This window comes from Panthera pardus, unplaced genomic scaffold, assembly GCF_024362965.1.
Source record: "Panthera pardus isolate Hobbes unplaced genomic scaffold, ASM2436296v1 HiC_scaffold_7, whole genome shotgun sequence".
Lineage (NCBI taxonomy): Eukaryota > Metazoa > Chordata > Mammalia > Carnivora > Felidae > Panthera > Panthera pardus.
The window spans coordinates 10,223,818-10,248,758 of NW_026527002.1; the positions used below are offsets into that span (position 1 = coordinate 10,223,818).

Below are 24,941 nucleotides of genomic sequence, written 5' to 3' on the forward strand. Positions count from 1 at the left end.
TGATGCAGTTCGTCTTTGACAACAATGACGTTAGAAGTGAGGAGGTCAACGCTGTGCCATGACTCGTGGGGAAGGAGGTGGTTTAAGGGAGCAGGTCAAGCATATACTGCTAGACCCAGAGCAGGGATTGAGGACGGTAAAGGTCAACTCTGGGCTTGGGCAACTTGTTGCCTACGTGACACTTTTCCTCTTTAGTGAAATGTTTACGGCCGAGCATCCTTTGAGGGATAAGGTATGGGGGTTGAGAGAACACGTTCGCATAGAGTGATGTTTTAAAACTCTAAATCTGATTGCCCGTCCTCTACTGACGCCCCTTCGGTGGCTTCCTTCTGTACTGAGAATAAAATCTAGCTCCTTTCAGTGTTCTGCAAGGTCTCCGTGATTCAGCCCCCGTCTGTCTTCCTGGCTTCACCTCAAACCGTGCTTCCTCTCTTCATTCAGCTCCAGTCACGCTGACCTCTGACTCCAATTCAAAGAGACATTTCTGTCCCTGGAGGCTTTGGGCTTGCTGTCCTGCGGCCTGGTGGGCTTTCCCTCAGGCTCTCTCTGTCTTGCAAGTCCCTGGTCTTCCTTTAGCTCTGCAAGGTTCCCTCTTCAAAGAGGGCTTTGTAGACCACCCTACCAAGTCCCTTCCTTTATTTCCTTCCGAATGCTTAGATTCTCCAAGATCTTGGTCATTTATTAGTTTACATTTTCGCTATTGGTCTCCCGGACAAAAGGTAAAAGCTTCTTAAGTTCAGGGGATATATCTGCCTACTCTCCACTGCGCCCTCAGAGCCTGGCACGGTGCTCGGCCCAGACCACATGCCCGGGGAAATTTGCCAAATGAATACATGGATGAGGGAATGGGGACAAACAGAGCTCGGCTGGAGCACTGTGGTTACTTGGAATTGTGACTATTATTATCATGTAGCATTTTATGATTGCACCTTTAGATCTTTCAGAACAGGGAAATAATTTATAATATGTAAAAAAATTATAACACTGAAAAAGTGTACATGTGCATACAAATGGCTATTATTTTTCCTCGTCACCACTTAAAATGGAAAAGAAATGGTTTTTTACGTGTCTGTGTACAATGGGAAGGTAGGTTGGTAAATTTCCCATGCGTGCCTGCAAGGTTACATTGCAAATATCCACTCACGTGTAACATCAGAGAGCCATTCCTTCTAACCTGGAGAGGGTATTTGTAATTTTGCTGCAATTTGTATACACACAATAGATAGTTGTACATAAACAGACATTCAACCGTTCCAGCAAAATTCCTACCGCCAAAGAGAAAACACACACACACACAGACACAAAAACGTCACAGTAAGCTGTAAAAAAAGTGCTTGGTTTTTTAAATGTAGAAATGGCAATTCGCAGCGTTTATATAAATTGCCGTATACTGAGGGTTGCAGCTCTGAGAATGAACAGTAGGAAAAGTTGCAGTGATGAGCAAATCTGAGGACACTTGTTTTGAAAGTAAAGGCTTAGTCAGTATTATGGCATTCTGGCAATCTGCATAACATTAACCAGAGCGCTTTGTATTGGGATTGAGACTTTATGTATTGATTTTCTCCTATGTAAGATGCTCTGACTAGAATTCTATTTAACATCCTCAAAAAGAAACTTAACTTAGGTGAAATAAGGAGAATTCATTTTTTTCAAAGTCCCTCTTACGTGCGGGGCATATTAATCTAAATAATATCAACATGACTGTTTCATCCAATGGCTGGATGGATCCACTAATTTGTAACTTCTCTTTTTTTGCTATTGGATCTAATATTTTGTACCTCATTTTTTGGCTATAATTTCACGCACATTCTGTGAATCTATAAATATACAGAAGTGGGAGATGGAATCAGCAGAAAATATAAATATCTTCAAAAGGAGTGAGATGAACTAGGAAGTATGAGATCCATAGTGAGAGAGTACAGGAGAGCTGGAAATTTTAAGGTTAAATAACAAATAGTTCACTTTTCCAAAGAAGACATCCAGATGGCCAACAGACACATGAAATGATGCTCAACGTCACTCCTCGTTAGGGAAGTACAAATCAAAACCACACTGAGATATCACCTCACGCCAGTCAGAGTGGCTAAAATGAACAAATCAGGAGACTATGGATGCTGGCGAGGATGTGGAAAAACGGGAACCCTCTTGCACTGTTGGTGGGCATGCAAACTGGTGCAGCCGCTCTGGAAAACAGTGTGGAGGTTCCTCAGAAAATTAAAAATAGACCTACCCTATGACCCAGCAGTAGCACTGCTAGGAATTTACCCAAGGGATACAGGAGTGCTGATGCATAGGGGCACTTGTACCCCAATGTTTATAGCAGCACTTTCAACAATAGCCAAATGATGGAAAGAGCCTAAATGTCCGTCAACTGATGAATAAAGAAATTGTGGTTTATATACACAACGGAATACTACTTGGCAATGAGAAAGAATGAAATCTGGCCATTTGCAGCAATGGATGGAACTGGAGGGTATTATGCTAAGTGAAATGAGTCAGGCAGAGAAAGACAGATACCGTATGTTTTCACTCCTGTGTGGAGCCTGAGAAACTTACCAGAAGACCAGGGGGGAGTAGAAGGGGGAAAAAAAGTTACAGAGAGGGAGGGAGGCAAACCATAAGAGACTCTTAAATACACTGAGGGTTGTATTGAGGGTTGATGGGGGTGGGGGAGAGGGGAAAATGGGTGATGGGCATTGAGGAGGGCACTTGTTGGGATGAGCACTGGGTGTTGTATGGAAGCCAATTTGACAATAAATTGTATTAAAAAAAACCCAAAAAGCAAAAAACAAGCACCCCCCCTCCCCAAATAGTTGAGCTTTCCCACAATGTCATACCTTTAGAATGTGAAAAACAGAGTTGCCTTAGAACAAGAGTGGAATGAAATTTCTTATGCATTTGTTTTTTGCATATTCTCTTTTGTTTTCTGCATCAGTGTATTCAGTAGATATTTTCCCTGATGAAAAACTAATTGATACAATTGCTTTAGAGCTGTGGGAAGGGGGTGGATATTTGTGGATGAAAGAGAGTTTTTGTAGGTGAATGGAAGGAAGGCCGGAGCCCCAAGCCACACTGAGCCAAGTAATAGTCAAATTTGGACTTGCTATGACATCCCGTCCAGTGCTTACAGATTTCAGTCCCGTCTCTCTGAGGTGACCTGCCTGAGAAGTCTATGAGGCAAAACACAACTTTGATAATCGGAGACCAAAGAGACTCAATCCTTGAGTATTTATAACAGAAAGGACCAGTATTTAAGATATTCTGAAGTATACATTTTTTTAAGTGGCATTTTCATTTTCAAATGAAATGCTGTGGTTTATTTATGTATTTATTTAGCAAGCTAACGTCCTAATGATACTGTGATGAGGCTAGCATTTAAGTCAGTTGGCATCTCCTCGGCTAAGGCCAATGGGATGGGGTGTGGGGGAGAGGGCAATTTCAGGGGGGGATGTGGAGAAATAGGAAGTTGGCTCAGGATTAAGAGTGTGCTGTGGGGCGCCTGGGTGGCTCAGTCGGTTAAGCGTCTGACTCTTGATTTCCACTCAGGTCGTGATCTCACGATTCGTGGGTTCCGGCCCCACATCGGGCTCTGTGCTGACAGCGCGGAGCCTGCTTGGGATTCTCCCTCTCCCTCTCTCTGCCCGTCCCCAGCTCGCACTCCCTCCCTCTCTCAAAGGAAATAAATAAACTTAAAAAAAAAAAAAAAAAAGACTGTGCTGTGACTAACGCACAGAGCCAATGATCAGCAAGTGGTCAATATCTCACAAAAGGCCCAGAGGATGCCACTCTCGTCTTCCTTCAGGTATGAACAAATATTTCCCCCACAGATAGCTTTGTTGAGGATTTACTTTTTCTTTTTCCACAAAGACGATAGCGCAGAAATGCTAAAGTGATCTTTTATGCTTTTAAATGACCATCATAGGCTGCAGTAAGATGGCCACACTCCATCACAGTACCACACAATGCGTGTTACCTTGGATACAAGGCTGGCTCTGTAGGCTGCTAGTTGCTTCAGGTACTCCTTCTTAGCAGCCTCGGTTTTCTTTTTATAGACCTGTAACAACAACAAAGAGTCTTAAATTAGAAAGTGCATCTGCTTTTGTTTCCAGAGAACTACAATGCAGAATGATAATTGCACGCACACACATACACACAATTATATAATCGTATATGTCTCCCCAAAGATTATGTTTTCTTACTGGAGCAGATTTCTAAGAAGTATGGCAATAGGCTAGATGAGAAGAAGATTAAGAGTAAAATTTTCCATTTACATTAAGCGTATGAAAGGATTTATCTGGGTTACTTTGAGAGTGGAGGTAGTTGGCTTAGAAAGATGCTATTGATGAAGGTTCCCAGGGAAACCACAAGCGAGTGAAGAAGCCATTCATATTTGTATAATGGGCAGATAATTCTACAGTGCATTAAAATCTTGGTATAGACGTTCCATGCTAAATATAAAAACAAGGACGGACTTCAAAGATGACCGATGCTGTTCAAAAAGTAAATCAAAGGAACAGTTACAAAGTTTGCAGGTTCATCACTATTTTAACATTTAGAGCCTTGAAGTTCCATCTTCAAAGACTCAGGAGTCGGCTGCGGCAGTCAAAGACACGTTTGGGAGTAGACTGGGGACCCCGAGTGGCCGAGGACGGCAGGCAATGCCATGCCGCGCAGCCTGCTCTGGTCCTGCCCTTTCCGACGAAGACACTGGATGACAAGGATCTGTGCACCCCTCACGGTGAAAAGGTAAAAATGTTCTGAAATGCATTTCATTTTACAGAAGCTTTTCAGTTTTCAGAGGGAATCATCTTGAAAATAAAAGCAAAATCATCCCAAATTGAGCCAAAGTACTGAAAAATGACTTGCTGGTATGCTAAAGGTCACATCGCTAAGTTAAACAGAAAGGAGTCATTAGAGTCGAAAATGAAAGACTAGCAAAGTGAACACGCATGGTTGTCGGCTACCATGAAGTTGATTCTTTCAAGGCTTTAGAATCTGTTTTTGGCAACCTTTTGAAATCGGCCTTAAAGAATAAAATATTTTTCACCATTTACTGTGTAAATGGAAATGTATTTTCATCCATACAACTATTTTAAATTTCCCACGTCTTGAATTTCACAGCGGGGAATGAGGCTTGGCTAATATTTTGTAATGCTGAGCTCAAAAACCGACACAGATCAGGATTGAAAAGTGGCTTTCGAATTAGTCAGCGTAGTTAAATATAAATGATGTCTAAAGATGAAATACCTGCCCATGTTGGCAGCGGAGGTCAATTCATGGTCTCTAATGCCAAAGGTGCTTTGCCGAGCCCAGTCCCTGACTGTGAAATTCAAGATCTGAGAAATATTATTTGCTCATGAATATATTAATTAAAGCAGAACATTTAAGGTAAACAAATGACTAACCTTGTCAACAAAATTATAAAAGCCCCTATGAAATGAATGTGCTAATTGTTTTTCGGTTGGGAGGTCTGCAGCCTAGACTTCTGTATTTTGGTATAATAAAAGGCAATCATGATAAGGCAGTTATGAAGCCATACAATATCATCATATAACCCTTGTGCCATCTTTACTAACTACAAAACCAAAGAAACGTAAAAGAAGTTTGTTAGTAAAAAGCCAATAAATTCCTTGGTTCAAGTACAAGAGTATTGGGAATTCACTAAGCTAATTATTGGAAGTCAAATTCAGATTCTCTTTTGAAAATTCGCACGTGAAAGCAAATAAATGCCGGCATGCAACAAATGCCACTGTGTATATTCTACGTCTCGGTTCAGCCACCGTCAGTCAGAGACACAGAGCTCTCCTGCTTTTTATTGATTTATTTTTTTTCTTGAGAGATTTCTGTTTATAGTTTTCCCTTCAACCTCTGCTCCAAGACATGATTTATAATTCGTGATCTTCAACTGACACTGTTTACATTTGCTTTTAATACCTTAAAGCTGTTTTGAGAGGGTTTTGTCCCCACATAGACAGAGATGCTATTCAGGCCTCTGAAGCAAATATTTAGTAAATATGTCTTCGATGGTAATATCCACTTGTACACCCAAAACATTTCCATCATGTTTTCATTAACACGCTCCTCCAAGTGACCCCCAGTCAGCTAATGAGGATTCGCTGAGCTCCTAAAGGCGAATACAACATCCTTTGGTCCATAGCGTTGACCGAAGCATCATTTTCTAAGCAGCAGTAGATACGATGGTGTTGTCAGAAGGCCTGATTATAGCATCTATCATCTTTCCTGCGTTTGGTTTCTACTGAAACAGCAACAGTGTTACTCCAGTGCCGTCCCTTTGCTGGGCTCCCGGGAGTCAACCTCACACAAAGTGTTAACTTTCCTGAAATTTGTTGATTAACAACCAATGGAGAAAGGTGGCTAACTCGGTATGTTTTGGGCTGGATGTGTGCCCCCTGGTTTCACTCTGGGATCGATGTTGTTACAGGATACCTGACTAGCATTCAGAGCGCCCTGTTTTCTAGAAATGGCTCCCTATTGCCTACTGATGATTGGCTATGTGGGATCATCGCAACGGTGGCCAGATAGCACTTTAGAAAAGAGTAAACTCATCACGTCATATTACGTGGATTGATGGGTCTGCTCTTTCCTGCATAGCTGCAGATGTTCAGAAGGAGGATTCAAAGGGTGGTCATTTCAAGAGGTCTCTTTCTGTAGTTGCGGTTAAAGGGGAGTAGCCCAGAGTGAAATTAAAATCTGAGGTGGTTTCCCTGACAGTAATTTAGAACCTTCACCTTTGAGAACTACCTAATGGCTCCATTATTATATAACCTGTATGTCTTACTGATGCTACCTTCTAAACTTGCACATGGATGCTTTCCGAATTCTAGATTTGACGGATACGTCCGAAGAAAGGCCTTGGATGTGTGAGAGAATGATGAAACTGTGTAAGAATTCCTCATACAGGTGAAGTGGGAAACTCTTACTTTAGAACAGTTACTTAAAACTCCCCAGTAAAAAGTTCCTCAAAAATGTTTCAAAGCCTCTATTCATGGATGCAGAAAGTCTCCTACTTGCAGAAACCGAAGATGATGCTGACTGCACTTGGCAATGAACAAGCCTTGCAGGGATCAAACCATCTAACCTAGGAAGATGGGTCTGATTTATGTCAAAGTCAAGTCTGGGAAAGAAACAGTTTCTCTCTCTCTTTCTCTCAGGGAAAGACAAATATTTTAAAGATATGTGGTTCACACAGTAAATATTAGTACTCGGGTGAGCTACAAAATGGCTTCCAAATGGTCGACAGCTGTTTGAAATAAAGTGCAAAGTTGGCCAGATGAGGATTTAAAAATCATAATACATCATTTATCATTTTCCCCAGCTCATCCAAACACTTTTGAATCCATCCTGTCCTAACTTAGTTATAGGCTGTGGTTTGTTATTCTAAGAGAGCTACCATATCCTATCTAAGGACTGCATCTTAGTGGTTAAACTAAAACATAAATGATGGCTAATCTAAAGCATACGTAGATAGACGTCAAATAGCATTTCTGGAGAATCCAAACTCTGTTCATATAATCTAGTGATTCACGGATTCATTTTTGAAATGCACTAAATACCAACATCAACACATGTTTTTATAGGCTGTTAATCCCTAATTAAAATCAGCAGTTCAGTATCAGTGAAAATGATAAACTCAAATAGGAAAAAAGTCTAGTATAGTCTGTCATTTTCCTTTTTTACTTTCTGTTCCTTTCCCAAACAATCCATCTAACTCATAGAAAAAAAGGAAAATCTAAATACCGTTTAATTCCTTCTTCCTTCCTTCTTTTCTGCTCTGGCCCTTAGTTAATCTCCATAGTCATAGTTTATTTCAACCAAGCCTTTCCAGTAATAATAAGAGAAAAATGTATAATTCTTCCAATTCTGTATTCTATTCAAACACTACAAAAAGAAAAAAAAAAACCCTAAAGGCATTTTTCTTTTTGGTTGACTTCAAATGTAGGGTTATTTTTCTTTTTTGTCCCCACTACCAGTCCATATTTATAGAAAATGCTTAGAAGTAGAGTTGTGTATAAGAAATAATAATTTAATCACAATTCCCTGTTGTATCCTTTAGAAATTAACGTTTTCAGCTTCTTTCAATACTGTTATTATTTAAGACAGAGCAAGTGCATCTGTATTTTATATAGAACTTAGTACTTACATGTGGTTAAATTTCCATCATGTGTCACTTGCTCAGCGTTTTCTTAAGCATTCCGGAACTCAAAGAAATTTATAAAGTAGTATTCAAAGGAACGAAAACATCATACAACGTGACAAAAGTCTTACTATCAATTCTTTGGCTGACCATCTGATCCATCTAAATGGATGGATACAACAACGTGTACAGAATGGTAGGCAAGCTCTTTTCTGAAAACAATGACTGCACAATATACGTGCTGATTTACTAAATGAGGGTGGTTGGGGCAAGTAGGATGTCATTCAGTTACACTTAACGATTCGTTGAGTGCCTACTACGTGCCGGCTGTGACGTGAGGCACAGACGCTACGGAATCAAAAAAGGCATTAAAAACATGCCTCTACTGTCTGCATTTTGTGTGTGGGTCAGGCTGTCTGTAAATTTAGAGTCTTTAATTCTTTTGACAAGAAGGTTGCAGTGGTATTACTACTCTCATTTTACAGATAAGAAAACACAGACTGCAATGGATAGTTCTTTTACCCAATATCCTTCAACAAATCTAGCAAAACCATGAGGTGAACCAAACTGACCCAGTATCAAAGATCCACCTTTGTTTCCTCAGTGGCTCCTCCTAGCTGCCGGGGAACTCCCCTCGATGAGTCAGACACCCCACTGTACTGTCTACAGCTGAAGCCCCGGGACACAGGGCCTTGCTTGGGACATCTACTATGCGCCCAGGAAACATTTGCGACCGAGTGTAGACCCTCTGGTTCCTGATCTCTCCTTTTGTGAGTGTCAGCATGAGTGCTCGTGATAAAGTACCAAATTACATCTTCTACACTGAAATGCACATCAGTGGAAACAGAGGATTTGATACACAGATATGTCACCCGACCACTTCAAGTATTTTCACCAATAACACATAAAGCACAACCAGCTCGAATGAGTATTTTGCTCAAGTTCTCTCTCCATCAGCGCCGTGGAAACTTTCAAGTGCGATGTGTTTCCACTGTGTATGAGCAAAGGATATTTCTACATCTGTACTACGTACGTTCATGCCTGCATGCAATAATCCCGTTATGTACCGACAGTTATATGTGAGTATATACATATATACACACACATACACATATATATATACCTGCATATATATATACCTGCATTTTAGAAGCAAAACATGCTCATCATTTCATCTCACAATTTTAATTGCTCAGTGTCACATTCTCATGAATTAAAATGTTCTTATATTCTACAGTTTATAAACGAACAATTGTTTCACGTATCTTGTACTCCTAGTCGAAAAAAAAAAAAAGGCCAAGTGCATTAGCGTTTATAAGGAAGTGGCTGAGATAAACACACGTGTGCATGTTACAGTGCCACAGGATTTTAGTTAACCTTAAGTGGTGTTGACGCAAAATCCAAATTTTACTGCAAGATAAGGGGGAGAAAACCCCGGCAGCATTTATGTAGTGGGTGTTGGAGCACCAACGAGGAGTAAATGATTTGATTCCATGGGCTCAGAGGATTTGTCAGCTGCCTCATAAGTATAATTCTGGCTCTTCATATCCCTGCTGCTTCTAATTTAGCAGGACAGGCTCATAATTGAAGCAAATTAACTATTTACACTTGCCGCTTCTACCAGGGGAAGAGGACACGGCAGCAGGAAAGAATGAGGAGGAAATTACATTCTTGCCACTCATGTCAGATCTGCCCTTATATAAACACATTAACAGTAATTTCACGAGGCGTCAAACATAGGAATAAATACTGAGGGATAAAATAATGAGGTGTTGCTATTGAGCTGAACTGCTATGGCTAATATCCTTGGATATGAATTATGCATCCTGAAAGAAGGCATATGTTACAGTATTCCAACAGTTTCCCTGCAAGTGATATCTGCTCATTAGGTTCTGGATCTGGAGGTAAATCGACTCTCCTCTTCCATGCACGACGGGACCAACGTTTACAAAAATATACTCCCTGGGCACCGTGGGCTGTGGTTTCTCCGAACACACCAAACTCTGAACAGGCCTTCCACTCCATTTTTAGCATAACAGCATGTTTATTTAGCTCTCTGGCTGAAGCTTTAAAGCCATTTAATGTAATGTAAACAAGAACATTTTGTTTGTAATTTGCTAAATGTATTACGGCCCGCCTGTGTCTCCAATTAGGAACTTGAGGTTCATTTAGTAATTTACATCTGGTTCTGATTTAAGGTGACTTTCCTTTTCCACTTAAGAGCTGACTTTCTGTGGCTAAAAAGGACCCGAGAACCCTTTATCGTTCCTCGGACCAATCCCTCTTGCTTCAACGCTGGACAGACTCCTTAATTTAGTAGGGCTTGGTTCGTTCTCTATTGTCACTGTGGACCCAGATCTTACAGTGCGGTGACCGGAATCAGAGAATTCAGAAATCACGGGGACAGACAAGAAATTTAGCGGAGACCTCCTAAAAAAGATGCTGAGGGCTGCTGAAACTCCAAGGAGCCTAATATACAGGGCGTGATATTGTTAAGTTATTATTTTTCATCCTCCGTAGGTTCCAGTCAGTGGAAGATAAGTAGCAAAGACCAGCATCACAGCAATACTTCTGCTTTATTTCCCTTTCTCCATCTGGTGCCTTCTGAACAACTTAGCATGCTTCCGAAATGGGCTCTCCATTGTCTTACGATTCATTAGCATTTAAAACCTCTGGTAGGCATCGCAAACGCGATTCTGCTTCCATTCGGGGTTCAGCACCATCTTCCAAAGGATGAAAATGGAGAGATCTCGGATACGTGACGTGTGTTCAGTGGTGTTGGTGGGGATGATTCATAAGGGAGGTTTTGTGTTCCCGGGGGACTTTTGTCACTTCTTTCGGCTTCCTTTTGGTTCTTCTTCTTTGAGAGATTCCTCACAGAAACCGAAGTGCATATAGTTGCTCACTCACCATGGATTCTGAAAATAAAGATCCGCCCTTCTGCTGTGCTTTCTCATTCCCGCCCACCCTCCACAATGAGGAAGCATGTGACATAAACATACAGCGGCTCTATTAGTCATGTTCTCTCTGGCTGTCAAGAAAACATTCAATCGTAATCTCACTAATAGCTGTTTTTCCTTAAATATTGTAATTTTCTGAGCCCCTAATAAATCATCAATAATTTTGTCCATTTTTCCACAGTTTGTGTTTATATCTGTAGCTGTTCATAATTGGGGGCTATTATGACAACGGGATTTGTGAACAATTGTGGCACGTGAAATCCTAGCTTCCTCCCCGAACCAGCTGCCTACACAATGCCAATAGCATCACGTGGGGCTCTTGCAACACGCCTAAGTTTTGAAGTTTAATGGTCTGCCTCTAATCTGCTCCAGCAACATTCTTTTAAAAATACATAGCAGTGTGTGTGCTCCCAAATTTGAATATTAAATGAGTAAAAATACAATTAATTTAAGTTCGAAACGGAGATACTATGTGATGTTGGCACAGTGAGTCAACATAAAGGGAAAGAACAGGTGGTAATACACCATAATAACACTTGGGGAGATGCCGCTGAAATTCTCTCAATGCCCAAATGTGCATTCGAGGCAGGCATGTTCGCTTTGCTGGCAATTCTTGCAAAGTGGGGGAGAAAAGCTGCCACATAGCAGCAGGGCAGTGGCCCGGCTGCTGCAATACGCTCCCTTTTGTAAGCACAGTGTCTGATATCATTCATTTGACCCTCTCTCTCCTTGTGCCTGGGATGGGCTTGCATCCACTGGGCCTTACCAAACCATACTTTGTAGCAAACTCTTCAGCCTCCCTATCTTTAGTAAGCAAGATCAGCTTTTACCGGGAGAGGAAAAGCTATGCTGAACCCCTGTTAAGTCAAAGGAGCATAGAGCCTGGGGACAAGCCATTTGAGTGACCCATGCTGCTCCCAATACCTTGATTTGGTAATGGTGCTCAACTTCTTAAATATCAACTTAAAATTTTTTTTAATGCTTATTTTTGAGAGCAAGAGAGACAGAGACAGTGAGAGTGAGGGAGAGAGAGAGAAAGAGAGAGAGAGAGAGAGAGAGACCAGGGGAGGGGTAGAGAGAGAGGGAGACACACAATCCAAAGCAGACTCCAGGCTCCGAGCTGTCAGCACAGAGCCTGAGGTGGGGCTTGAACCCACGAACCATGAGATCATGACCTGAGCTGAAGTCAGACGCTTTACCGACTGAGCCACCCAGCCACCCCTTAACTTTTTTTTTTAATAAGATAAAAAGATGGGTATTTTTAATAAGGTATTTTCCAAAACAATCTTGGCATAGCTTTTCAACACCTGGATTCTGATTATGCAATTGCTTTCAAATATCCAATGAGTTATACAGGCCATCTACTATGTAATTTCAGCCTTTACTTTTTATTTATTTATTTTTAAAAAAAATTTTTTAACGTTTATTTATTTTTGAGACAGAGAGAGACAGAGCATGAACGGAGGAGGGTCAGAGAGAGGGAGACACAGAATCCGAAACAGGCTCCAGGCTCTGAGCTGTCGGCACAGAGCCCGACGCGGGGCTCGAACTCACGGACCGCGAGATCGTGACCTGAGCCGAAGTCGGCCGCTTAACCGACCAAGCCACCCAGGCGCCCCCAGCCTTTATTTGTAAAACAAATTCTTCCCCCAAACCCCGAATATTTCTGCTAAGAGAGAACCTAAAGGTGGACTCATTACAAGTTACTTATTACGTGGCAAAGAAAACGCAAAAGAGAAAGCGGAAAAAGTATACGTGTCATCACACGTATACAATTATAAATCCTCAAATGTTACATCATAGCTGTGAGTCTATCCACATTAGAAAGGCTCAGCCCCTAGGGGCGCCTGGGTGGCTCAGTCGGTTAAGCAGCCGACTTCGGCTCAGGTCATGATCTCACAGTTCGTGAGTTCGAGCCCCGCGTCGGGCTCTGTGCTGACAGCTCAGAGCCTGGAGCCTCCCTCAGATTCTGTGTCTCCCTCTCTCTGACCCTCCCCCGTTCATGCTCTGTCTCTCTCTGTCTCAAAAATAAACGTAAAAAAAAAAGAAAGGCTCAGCCCCGATTTGAATGGGAGAATGGGAGTAATTTTCCTTTTTAACATGACAGTTGAGAATAGAGAAGCTCATATTCTTTGGGCCTGTGAATGCTTTATATGGTCACACAAAAAGAATGTGGAATATTATCTTAATGTTCCCCTCTTGCTATAATAAAAATAAACGGCCTTATTATAATAGAATTAGTGGGAACAACCTGCAGCATTATATTTGCTGCCTTGAGGAACGACCCGATTTTCATCACATGAGCATTATTCTTTTCCACGGGAAACACGGGTATAGGCATTGACTTTTCACGGTGATAACGTGAAGGCCCAATCGTGGGCTAGGGATGGTCTTTGTACACTTCCCCCTTTGAAACCACTGGTCTTCAAATCACACGAGCTCTTGAGTTCCTTCAGTGAATGTGGGAAACAATTAGGAAAAAGCATCTGGGGTCAGGGAGGGAGATAAGAGGAGTCAGACGAGTGATGCACAGATGGAATAAAAAAGCACATACATGCCTTGGAACAGCACCACCCCCCGCCCCCCAACTTAGTTGCTGAGTCTTGGGTAGAGGGAGGGCTGGGTCTTCAGGAGGGAATCACGTGTGTCCTCTGATGAATGAGACTTCCTGCAATCACTTTCTGAATGTCTCCTCTGGGAAATTTCATCTCACCAAGCAAAAGAGTTTATAGTATTGGAGCCCGGTACCTAGCTAAGAATACACACAGGGGTGATCGGAGCGGAGACAGGGGTACATCCCGTTGTGTGGCATCAGGGATGGCGCTGGGAGGCATTATGGTTACAAAATCCAGGCAGGAATGGGGTTGGGATTCCTGGTCTCATGTGCACTTAGTTCCTCGTTCAGCAACGCTCTACTGAGTGGCGTTGGACAGTGAATGTCCAACATCAACTGGGAACCATACCTCGGCTTTGGGAGGGTGGGAGCGAATTTATCTGTGATAGGCTAGAAATCATCTCTAAAACCCCCAAACAACTATATTAGGGGTTCAGCAGAATCACAGAATACATCGACCACCCTCTCAATAGTGAGATGGATGTTTTAAATGAGTGCACAATGTTGCAGTGGGGTGTTTTCTGTCCTGGAAGATGAGTCTTGCAAGATGGTGGCCCACACTGTAGGCCTGTGCCTTCCTGTGAAATCACCTCTGGGCTGGCAATCTTGGAAAGGACATAAGAAAATATATGGATATTTCCGACTATAAAAGGTAGCTTTGACTGACAGAAAAGAAGGCTTCGGGAGAACTGGAAGGGCAGGTTCTATGCTCCTTAGCAACTGGTTCTACCATCACCACCATAACTGACTGTAGAGAATGATAAGTTCTAGTCACAGTAATTATATGCACCAGCCAAGTAATCTTAGATGAACCATTCAGCAGAACAAGGGACTCTGTTTTGTTCTCTGCCAGACCTCCGGTGTCCAGAACAGTGCCTCAGGGCACATAGTAAATGCTCAGCGAACACTTGTTAAATGAATACAGGAATGAATTGAACTATCTGGCTCTATTTCATGATCTACAAAATTGAGATGAAAGTGTCTGTGAGCACTCAGCAGAACCAATGAGACAAATCATGTGAAAGTTTTCTGAGAAGAGTAAGAAACTATATACATTTAGATGTTGACCCATACTCACAAGATACAGGTGCTTCTAGATGTACAGAGCTTTGAGACTTTCTGTTGCTTACACACTTCCCTGGACCTGATGAGGAAAGGTGAAGGTCTCTACCAAGAGTCAAATGTGAGCTTAATACACCATTATTAGTACCTTTCCGTATTCTGCAACAGCTGAAGGTGCATCCATGTAATTGTTTCAATGACTGTAATTTAATGATAATGCTTGTCTATTTTTTTTTCCTTTTTGACAATGAAATTCGAGGTGGTGGCCATGGCAATCTACTCCATGGTTTAGAAATATGGGATCAGTATTGCTTCTTCGTTGAGGTGGGCTACATCTGCGTACTGAGCTCTTAGCTCTCTCTGGGATTCCCATCATCCTTAAGACCTTCTGGGCTACTTATGCTGTGGCTGAGATGCTCCACATGGCCCTCCCTAAGCATGGTCCTCACATCGTGGCAATCCACACCAGAAGAATATGACCAGGCATCTGGTCCCATTTAACACAGCCTAAAAATACGAGTATACGTGGGATTGAATAACAGGCTCTGGTGGTCTTTAGGGAATGGGTAAGGTTCGTTTGGCAAAGAGCAAAGAGGGTTTTGATGACCAAAGCGTACATAATAAGTGCTCGAGAGAGGTGTATACAGTTTTCAAAATACTTTCAGTATTTTTTTTTTTTTTTTTTTAGTCTTTATGATCACATTGGCAACGTTAAGGAATGATGTAATCCTGGCTGGGACATGTAAAAGTCCTTCCAATAGTAACTACAGTATATAAACTTCGAAACAAAGGAAACTAACATGCTATTTACGAAAGAGTAGTGAAGGAGTATAAACTTATGTGAAAGTCTCTTGAAGTCCGGTTCGGACAGGGCGCATTCTCAGCCTTAATTCTGGTATCGGAAAACTTCACCCACAGTCCTCCGAAGCCGTTTTTTTGTTTTTGTTTTTGTTTTGTTTTTTTTTTAAGAGTGCATACTCTTTCTTAAACCACGTTGATTCCCACCAGCCCACTTTGCATTCTTTCTTACCTGTTTTTGCTCTTCTCCTAAACCATCCCACATTGAAGCCACAATTTTAGAGACTTCACCAAAGGTAGCATTTGGATTTTGGCCCTTGATGGCAGCCTGAGTATCACGAAAGAACAATGCATATGCAGACACAGGCTTCTGAGGCTCATTGGGGTCCTTCTTCTTCTTCTTTTTTGGGGTTTTTGGCTTTTTCCCCATGTCAGACGCAGGTCGCTTCTCTCCACCATTGATCTGAAATAAAAAATCAAATCAGAATTACAGAGGAACTAAGAAAATTTGGCAACATATCATATTGATCTCCTTGGTGGCTTACACGGATATACTTGTCACGCAAACACAGACATTCCTCAGGGGCACCTGGGTTTGTTGCTGTTGTTGTTTTTTGGATAAAACTACCTTCGTATTTCCTGCAGTTGCCATATTTATCCTTCTGCAGCCTAATTTACATACCTTTCAAATAGCATTATTGATTCTTTTTCTACTATTGTTATACCATTAAATATCATCCCTTACCCGTCAACTTCTCATTTTTCCCATTCAGGAAGCTGAATGAGAAGCAGCATTGTAACTGTGACGGCAGCAGATTCCTCTTGTAGTGACCCTATTGTATGATCCATCTAACTTGGTTCTTTGGGGCAGTTTAGCCTTTTCTTCCTAATTATGATTTTAAAACCATGGTGGGTGACGTGTCCAATAATAAAGTTGAAGGACGTTTGATGTTGCACTTAGGTCTATAGAAGGCTAGCAATGCTCATGGTTTAGAGACTGGCATCATCTAGACAGATCAGTGCTGTCCAGTGGAACTTTCTGTAATAAGGATAAAGTTCTATAGTCTGCATTATTCGAAAGGGTAGCCACTTGCCATATGTAACTAATGAGCACTTGAAATGTGGCTGGAATAAATAAGGAGCAAAATTTAAAGTTTTATTTCATTTTGAATGCTTGAAACTTAGTTACATGTGGACAGCGGCTATCATATTGGACAGTGCATCTCTGGAGACCTTCTAGATTCTAGATCTTTCTAGGACAGCTCTACACTCAGTTTCAAAATTGGTTCTATTTTCTTCCTTGTCCTCCAGTATGGATATCTGGGTGATTTCAATTGTTATTCTCATGCAGGTGGGAAAAGACATCCTGAATGGTTTTAAGGTATCTGCATTTGAATATTATCTTTGACATTAGCTAATTATATGTGGTGTGACTTCACCTCTATAGAATGGGAGATTGTGGCTAAGATTTCTCTCTGGCCCTAAAATTCTACGAATCTCCATGAATATCAAATAGTGCTGCCTCCCTTGGGATCCTCTGCTCAGGCACCCCACCCCTCCCCAACATAAAGGCACATGTGCACTCTCTCTGGATAATGCTGCCATCATCACATGAGGTACACTGCACCTTCCCCTTCTGCTGTTGTTGCTTCTTTCCTCTCTGCAAACATATGCACAAGCAATACGTATCTTATCCAGACAAATCGTTAGGCAGGGGAGTTCACGTAAAATAACTACCAGCAGTGGAGAGCAAGCATGATGTCCAGTGGATATGACGCCAGAGGATCTAGACTTATTCCCTCCTTTGCTATTTTTGCCTGTGTAATCTTGAGCAAATTATATATTTCTCTGGGCCTCCATTTTCTCTACTGCAAACCAGCTGCGGTGCCATTTTGTGGTTACTGAGATGGTATATATTTATATTTGCTTAAAACTCTTAAGATGTTAATTATGGCAGGCACTTAAAAAAATTCACTGAATGAACGGAAAGAAATTTGTGATGCCACACTGTCATCGTTTAAAAGATCTGCTCCGAGAACTGGAGGGAGACAGGAAAAAAAGCTACATGAATTCTTTGCCTTGTTTTTAGTGAGAAAGATAACTAAAAGCTTGTCATTTTGAAATTGTCTACTGAAGGAGATCAAACACCCCTGCGGGGACAGGATGCTTTGAACCCGGCGAACGAAGGTAGATTAACACCAGAAGATATCTTCCCCAGGATGGATCTGAGAGGTGATCGTGTGAAATTGTTGGTCCCCACGTAAATCTGCGAGAGGTCTAGCATGTTAAGGCTGAGTTGACCCTGGGCAAACTGGTGTTAGTTATAGACTAAAAATGTGGGCAAACATGACCTAGAACGGTGGCTCTCCAATACGGCTGTCCATTAGAATTGTCCAGAAACTTCTAAATAATATTCGATGCCCAGGCTTTACTCTACACTAATGAAGCAGAATGCTTATGAGTAGGAGACACTGGCCTCAGACACACCTTCAACTGTAGTGTTCTCACTGGTATTTAATTGCTTGAGAGACAAAGCAAACAAAAAGTCACCTTTCTCTTTGCTCCTATGGGATACACATGGCCGTATCTTTCTTTCCTCTCTTCACAACTAAACTCCTCCACATGGTTGTCCGGGCTGGGTATACACAGCCTCTGCAACTCAGTTCGGTGTGCCTTCCCCATCACTTTGCTCTCAGTTCAGGTCACCGAGGGCCACTATGCCTTCCTGATGTCTTTTGCTGGAAACTGTCTTCTCTCATGAGTCTGTACTTAGGTAATCTCCTAAGCACACAGTTTCCGTTACCTTTTGTTGGTGGACAACTGTCAAACTCATGTTTCCCCTGAATTTTGAACACACTGACATGACTGCTAGTTGACATTCCTATTTGCAAGCCTTTTTTTACTTTTTAGGTATTTTTATTTTTTAATTCTATTTTTGTTATTTTAGTGTTTATATTTATTTTTGAGGAGAAAGAGAGCATGAATGGGGGAGGGGCAGAGAGAGAGGGAGACACAGAATCCGAAGCAGGCTCCAGGCTCCGAGCTGTCAGCACAGAGCCCGACGCGGGGCTGGAACCCACAAACCGTGAGATCGTGACCTGAGCTGAAGTCGGGCGCTCAACTGACTGAGCCACCCAGGAGCTTCTCTACGTGCAAGTCTTAAAGTATCTCAAACTCAGTCAAGTTCGCGTTATTCACTTGTATAGTTCCGTGCATTTCCTTGAGAACACACATCATACGAAATTATATAATAATTTAAATGTTAGATCTTCTCCCGCCCCAGACTGTAAGCACCATTAGGGCAGGTCCACATGTGATTTTGTTCACTAGCACTTATCATGGTTCCTAACACATAGTAAGTGCTTAACATTTGTTAGAATAGTAATAAAAATTATAACATAAAATAATAACATAACTTAGAGGAGGAATAAATCAAAGCAGAAGTGGTTTCTGTGATAGGAAATTAAACCATGCTAATTTACTTGAGAGCTTTAGGACAATAAGCACATATGTAGTAAGACAGAAAACAAATAGACTTTTAGAAAATATTTGATACATTAATAGTCATTCCTCTGGGTTATAGACTGAATCTTCATGATTTTCTTCTTTGTCTTTTTCATAATATTTTATAAACATGACCATTCTTATATTTGTAATTACAAAATATTCATTAAAAAGAAAAATAGAAAGGAGTTAACCAAAGTCCATAAGGAAGAATATTAAAAAATGGAGGGATCATGATATTGGAGGTCATGTTGCTTCAAGGATTGAAAATATTCAGAAACAGGGAACAAAGTGTAGGAAAATAAATGCTTATCCATATGGAATATTTTTACCTGGGTTCATTTGAAATTTCAGTTAAAAAATTAGTGACGTATTAAAATTTCTATGATTGCAGAGGTTATCAATCTTTCTGGAAAATACTCAAATGTCAATCACAGAAGTCAATATCCTATGACGCAATGTAAATATACTTATTAAAAGATTTTCCCAAATTATTTAAATAATTTCCCTCCTCCACTGTCCAAAATTGTCTTCGAACCGCTGAACTTTATGCAACCTTTCCTTTTTAAATTGTTATTTGGACAGTCGGGTGCAAGCTTGATTGATTGATTACCGATTGATATTTATTTAAGTTTATTTATTTATTTTGAGAGAGACACAGAGAGTAGCGGGGAAGGGGCCAAGAGAGAGGGAGAGAGAGAATCCTGTGCTGACAGGATGGAGCCTGACATGGGGCTCGATCTCACAAACTGCGAGATCATGACCTGAGCTAGAATTAAGAGTTGGCTGCTTAACCAACTGAGCCACCTAGGCCAGCCACCTCTGCCATTAAGGAAAACTGGCACCCGAGACGGCCAAGCTAAAGGCTACACACAAAATATTTACGTCTCAGGATTCACTTGTCTTTCCCTCAGTAATTAAAGTAGATCACTAAAACTATATTCTTGGATCATAATATTCTGACCACTTACAGAATTGCCCATATGGAACTGAACTGGGATTTCAGCTATGCCCTGACTTCCATCGCAGGCTGATAGAAGAGGAAAAAGCAAAAACAAACACTATTTATGAAAGGTCTCTATTTTTTTTTAATTTTTTAAAATATTTATTTTTGAGAGAGAGAGAGAGAGAGAGAGAGGAACAGAGTGCAAGGCGGTGAGGGGCAGAGAGAGAGGGAGACACAGAATCTGAAGCAGGCTCCAGGCTCTGGGCTGTGAGCACAGAGCCCAACGCGGGGCTCGAACTCACGAACCATGAGATTGTGACCTGAGCTGAAGCCGAACACCTAACGGACTGAGCCGCCCAGGCTCCCCAAAAGCTCTCTATTTTTAAAAAATAAAATGTGCTTTGAAGGGAATCAGTGTTCCTTGTATAAAGACTTATTGGGTAAGCACAACATCTTTGTTTTTAGGGTGCAGCATAATGGAATGAAAAGTCCTCATTGTGGTTTGATATCTAATGCATCCGACTACTTGGGCAGTGCTATGTGAGTTTAAGGGTGTCTGCCACATGAACCTCCTGATTATTTATTTTTCATTTTTCTTGTGTTCCTGAGGATACAGAAATGAGCTATTGTTTTAGATCCTGTGTAAGGAACCGGGGATTTGTAAGGCCTACTTTCTGGAGGTAGCTTCATCATGTATTTGAAAAGCACATGATCATTGCTCATATGCAAAGCCTCCTTGAGGAAAAAATCGTTGTTATAATTTGGATCCACTTACGTGCCAGTAACAGATTGCATTTTGAAAGACACCTGGCTTTTTTGACCACCAACTACTTGGGATGAACACGATGATGAATATCATTACGGTGGAAAAATCAGCTAAATGGATTTGTAATAGGTCCCTGAACCTTAATTTTGAGTATTGTCTAGATCCTGAATTCCTACTTAGATGGATGAAAGCTTATAATTTTACATCCTAATTTTCTAAGAGACCCTGACTTCTAAAGTCGAGAGCAGCACTGTCTCATAGAATGTTCTGGAAAGATGGAAATATTCTCTGTGCTGTCGGAAAGGGTGGCCGCTAGCCACATATGGCTCTAGAGCCATACAACTGATAAAGTGTATTTTCTATTTATTTGATTTTAATTAGTTACATTTGAAGGTGCTGTCATGCATGACCAGTGGCGACTGCAATGGACAGTACAGCATTGTGTACCGGGCACTGTTTTAGAGCGCAACATTTCTAAAGTTACTAGGGCTCTAAAATGAGAGCGTTAAATTTACTCCCAACATCATAAGCTCTCGAATAGAGAAGAAACCGTATAATGCAAAAGTATAAACTCCCCGTGATGACAAGCACATTCGAAGTAGGTGCCATTGGACCAGGTGCCATTCCTGTGTCCAGCCTTGTTAATTTCTCCCAGCCTTGGTATGGGGTCCTACATGCTGTGGATCACCACACACGTCCACTGCTGTATCTTACAGCACCGGGCAAAGGCTCCGAGTTCCAAGACAAAGGGCATTCGAAACAAATGTAAAAGTTGTATGAAAACCAAAACACGGCTGGGTTGTAATGGCCCTAACTGTAATCCTGATCACCGACAGATTTACTTCACATCCGATTAAGGCACTAATGAATAAATAAATACATACACAAATGCATAAATAAATATTACTCTCACATAAGCTTCACGCAGACGCATGGGCTTCCTGTAACTTACTCGCAGACATAGATTTATTTCTACAATCCCTGGAGGTGTCCTTAGGCTCCTGGTAACCCACTCCTGTCATGTCTTATTGCTTAATTATAGTGATGTATTTAACTTATTTATCACAAGAAAACAATAATTTTTCACTTTAAAAAAGCGTGTGCTAACGGTGTTGCTTAGATAATACTTCTTAAGAATACAGAGTACACGAGTTAAGACTCTCAAGGAAAGAGAATCACTGATATTGAAATGTCCCTGGAGAAGCTAGAAACGTCTATAAGCATATTTAAAATAAACTGCCGCGGTCCCAAAGCCTTTAATGGAGCTGGGAGAGCTGTTTAATGCACACTATCTTGCAGTAATCGCTGGAGTTTAAAATAGATTTTAATCAAGCACCATCTGCATAATAGGCTGAACAAACAACATGGAACTCTACTTATAACTCTTATCATATAAAGTAAATATTATAAAATCTTCGCCATAGAAACAGGACATATCACAGCACTTTTTGTGATGGTGCTGTTGCTGTAAGTGAAAAATTTTGCTACTTAAATTCATTCTCTCTTTTCTCTCTAAACTATGCCGTCCAAAATCCCCTTATGAGAATAAATTCAAATAAGCATGGAAAGTAAGTCATCTGGTTACTCTGAAATCAGCAAGGCTGCAATAATACTTCTTTCATTTTGCAATCAGGTTTATTATTATCATTAATAATAACAGTACATTCAATGACTCAAAACATCAATTATAAAAAAAAGGTTTATGAAATGCTATACTCTTGAAATGATTCACCAGTGTGAATGTGTATCATCGTTTATAAAGCAAATTCATTTTTAAGGATCCCTGATCCTGCCAAACATAGCTGAGTATTGCTTGAGGATGATGAGTTCAGCAAGGGTACTCAGTGGCCTTATGTAAGGATACGCAATTTGGGCCACTGTCCAGAAAAAACTACGTGAAAGCGAGGAAGAGAGTTGATTGCAATTATATATACCTATTATATTTATATTTGTCAATTCTGTGGAATTCACATGGTCTTTTCCAAATGTGCCTCTCTGGGGCAATACTTTTCACTTCTTATTCTTTTGGAAAGAGGGTTTCTCCTGCTGTGTGTAGAATGCGCAAGGTGCCTGTGTTCAATCTCACTTTATTTTTACTCCATGAATTAATAAAGTGTGCTCAACGATCTAGGGCGTGAATCGTCTAGGAACATATACCCCTTGAGAATACTTCGTCCTAGTATGATTTAATTACTCAAATGGATTTTAGGAACAACTATTTAGAATTGAGTGCTAACTGGCTATTTGACTGGATTTTGTTATTTTTCCCCAGAACTACTTTGTTAGGCTCAGCCTTCACCAATGGGATACTTTATTTTTGGTAAATAAGGAGTGAATATTTTTTTTCAATGGCTGGGATCTAAGGAATTCTTTAAAAGTATCATACATATTATATTATACCATCTGAAGTGTTGAACAGCTGCATACTAAAGACAGTTCAATGAGGAAAATACGAGACTTTGGAGTCCCAATTTGCTGTCCTATTGCTTGATAATGTGACTTGACATTTGGTTCTAACATCGCTTGATTTCACTTAGCGTTTATAGAAACCTGTCTGCTTATCATTTTTACTCTGTACAGGAATCTTCTTGCCGTCAGAACAGTGGTAAATAAAAAGCACGTTTCTAAAGGCTTATTTAATTGTTGCTGTAGTGACTTAGCCTACTTGCTCTGAGGAAAAAACCTCTCTCTGCCCAGCATGGCAAAGTACACGCACTGATGAACTAGCAGATTAGTAAGAAACTCTTAAAAAAGCAAAAAGTAAGTGAAAGCAGGGACCCAAAGGAGTGAGCAGAGTACTGAAGCCAGCTTTTGTCTTCAAGATCGTTGCTGAGCCTGGTAAAATTGAGTCAAAGGTGCAACAGATAGCAGACAAAGCCCATGGCTGACTGAGAGTGAGGTGCTTAACAAGAGGGTTCCTATCAAAGTCAGGACAGAAAATAACTAGACTCTCAGTGCCAGGGTGTGATAAAACAACTTCCCCTACGTGCGCCCTCTCAGAACCTGCAAGGACGATACTGAATGAAGAGTGGAAAATATCTTTTGTGATAATTCATAGAGAGAAACCAGCATTTGTTAAGGACTGATACCCTGAATGCGTTCTACTTGGGTGACCTGGAAAGACTTCAAGCCAGGAGTGGTTCTAGTCATTCCCAGAAGAACCCTCCTGTGGATAAGGTCCGATGGAATCCTCATCAGGTTCTAATGAACATCAGCTTTTATTCTAGAAGCCAAAAAGCAAAAGCAAAACATGGCATCAAAAGCAAGAGGCAGCAGCAGCTATGGATGATAGAAACTGACCTCCAAAGACCTAAGGTGCTGGAATTAGCGAACTGTCAAAGGAACAAAAGGGTGACATATATGGATAAAGAGCCAGCAGCTAAAAAAACAGCCCAGCCAGATTTGAGAAAGAACCACATAAAACTAGAAATACAAAATAATTGAACTGAAACCCTTAATAGGTCGTCTTTAATTTCAGATCACGTCTAGCTGAAAAGAGAGTTATGAAGTGGGAAAATGACATGAATAAATTAGTCAGAATATAAGACAAAGGGGCAAGAAAGTGGAAAAGATGAAAGAAAGTCTAGCGCATAATGTGTTAGAATTCAAGAATGAGAAAGGAGCCAGATGGGACAGAGGCAAATATCTGAAAAACAATAATGGCTGAAAATTCCCCGGGACTGGTTTAAACGGAAATATTAAATTCACGGTAAGTTTAAAGACCCACACACATCACAGTGAAGCTGCCAGATGCCAAAGGCAAGAGAAGATCTTAAAACCAGTCAGAGAATCAAGGCAGATTGCTTTCAAAGAAAAGACAGTGGAGCCGTAGAATTCTCGAAAGCAATCATAAAACTCAGGATTCAATGGGGAAATAGAATATGTTCAATATGATTGAAGAGAGTCACTAGCAACCTAAAATTCCAGACACAGGGAAAGTAGTTTTCAAGGCGATCAGGGTTCCCATATTCCTCGTGAAAGCAAATTAAAAAAATTTTTTTAATGTTTATTTTTGAGAGAGAGAGAGAGAGAGCACGTGAGCAAGTAGGGGAGGGACAGAGAAAGAGGGGGACACAGAATCCGAAGCAGGCTCCGGGCTCTGAGTTGTCAGCACAGAGCCCAACGTGGAGCTCGAA

At 41.0% G+C, this 24,941-nt stretch overlaps 1 protein-coding gene across 3 annotated transcripts in view; it reads right to left on the reverse strand.

The window, feature by feature from the left end:
• The window catches only part of TOX (thymocyte selection associated high mobility group box), a 306,419-nt gene that overhangs the window by 17,950 nt on the left and 263,528 nt on the right, over window positions 1-24,941 (reverse strand). For all 3 annotated transcript variants that reach the window (XM_019421274.2, XM_019421273.2, XM_019421275.2), the window contains 2 exons: window positions 15,822-16,052; window positions 3,974-4,054 (listed from right to left, as the gene is read on the reverse strand). In XM_019421274.2, the coding sequence (XP_019276819.1) occupies window positions 3,974-4,054; window positions 15,822-16,052 (312 nt within the window). The remainder of the gene's footprint in view (window positions 1-3,973; window positions 4,055-15,821; window positions 16,053-24,941) is intronic.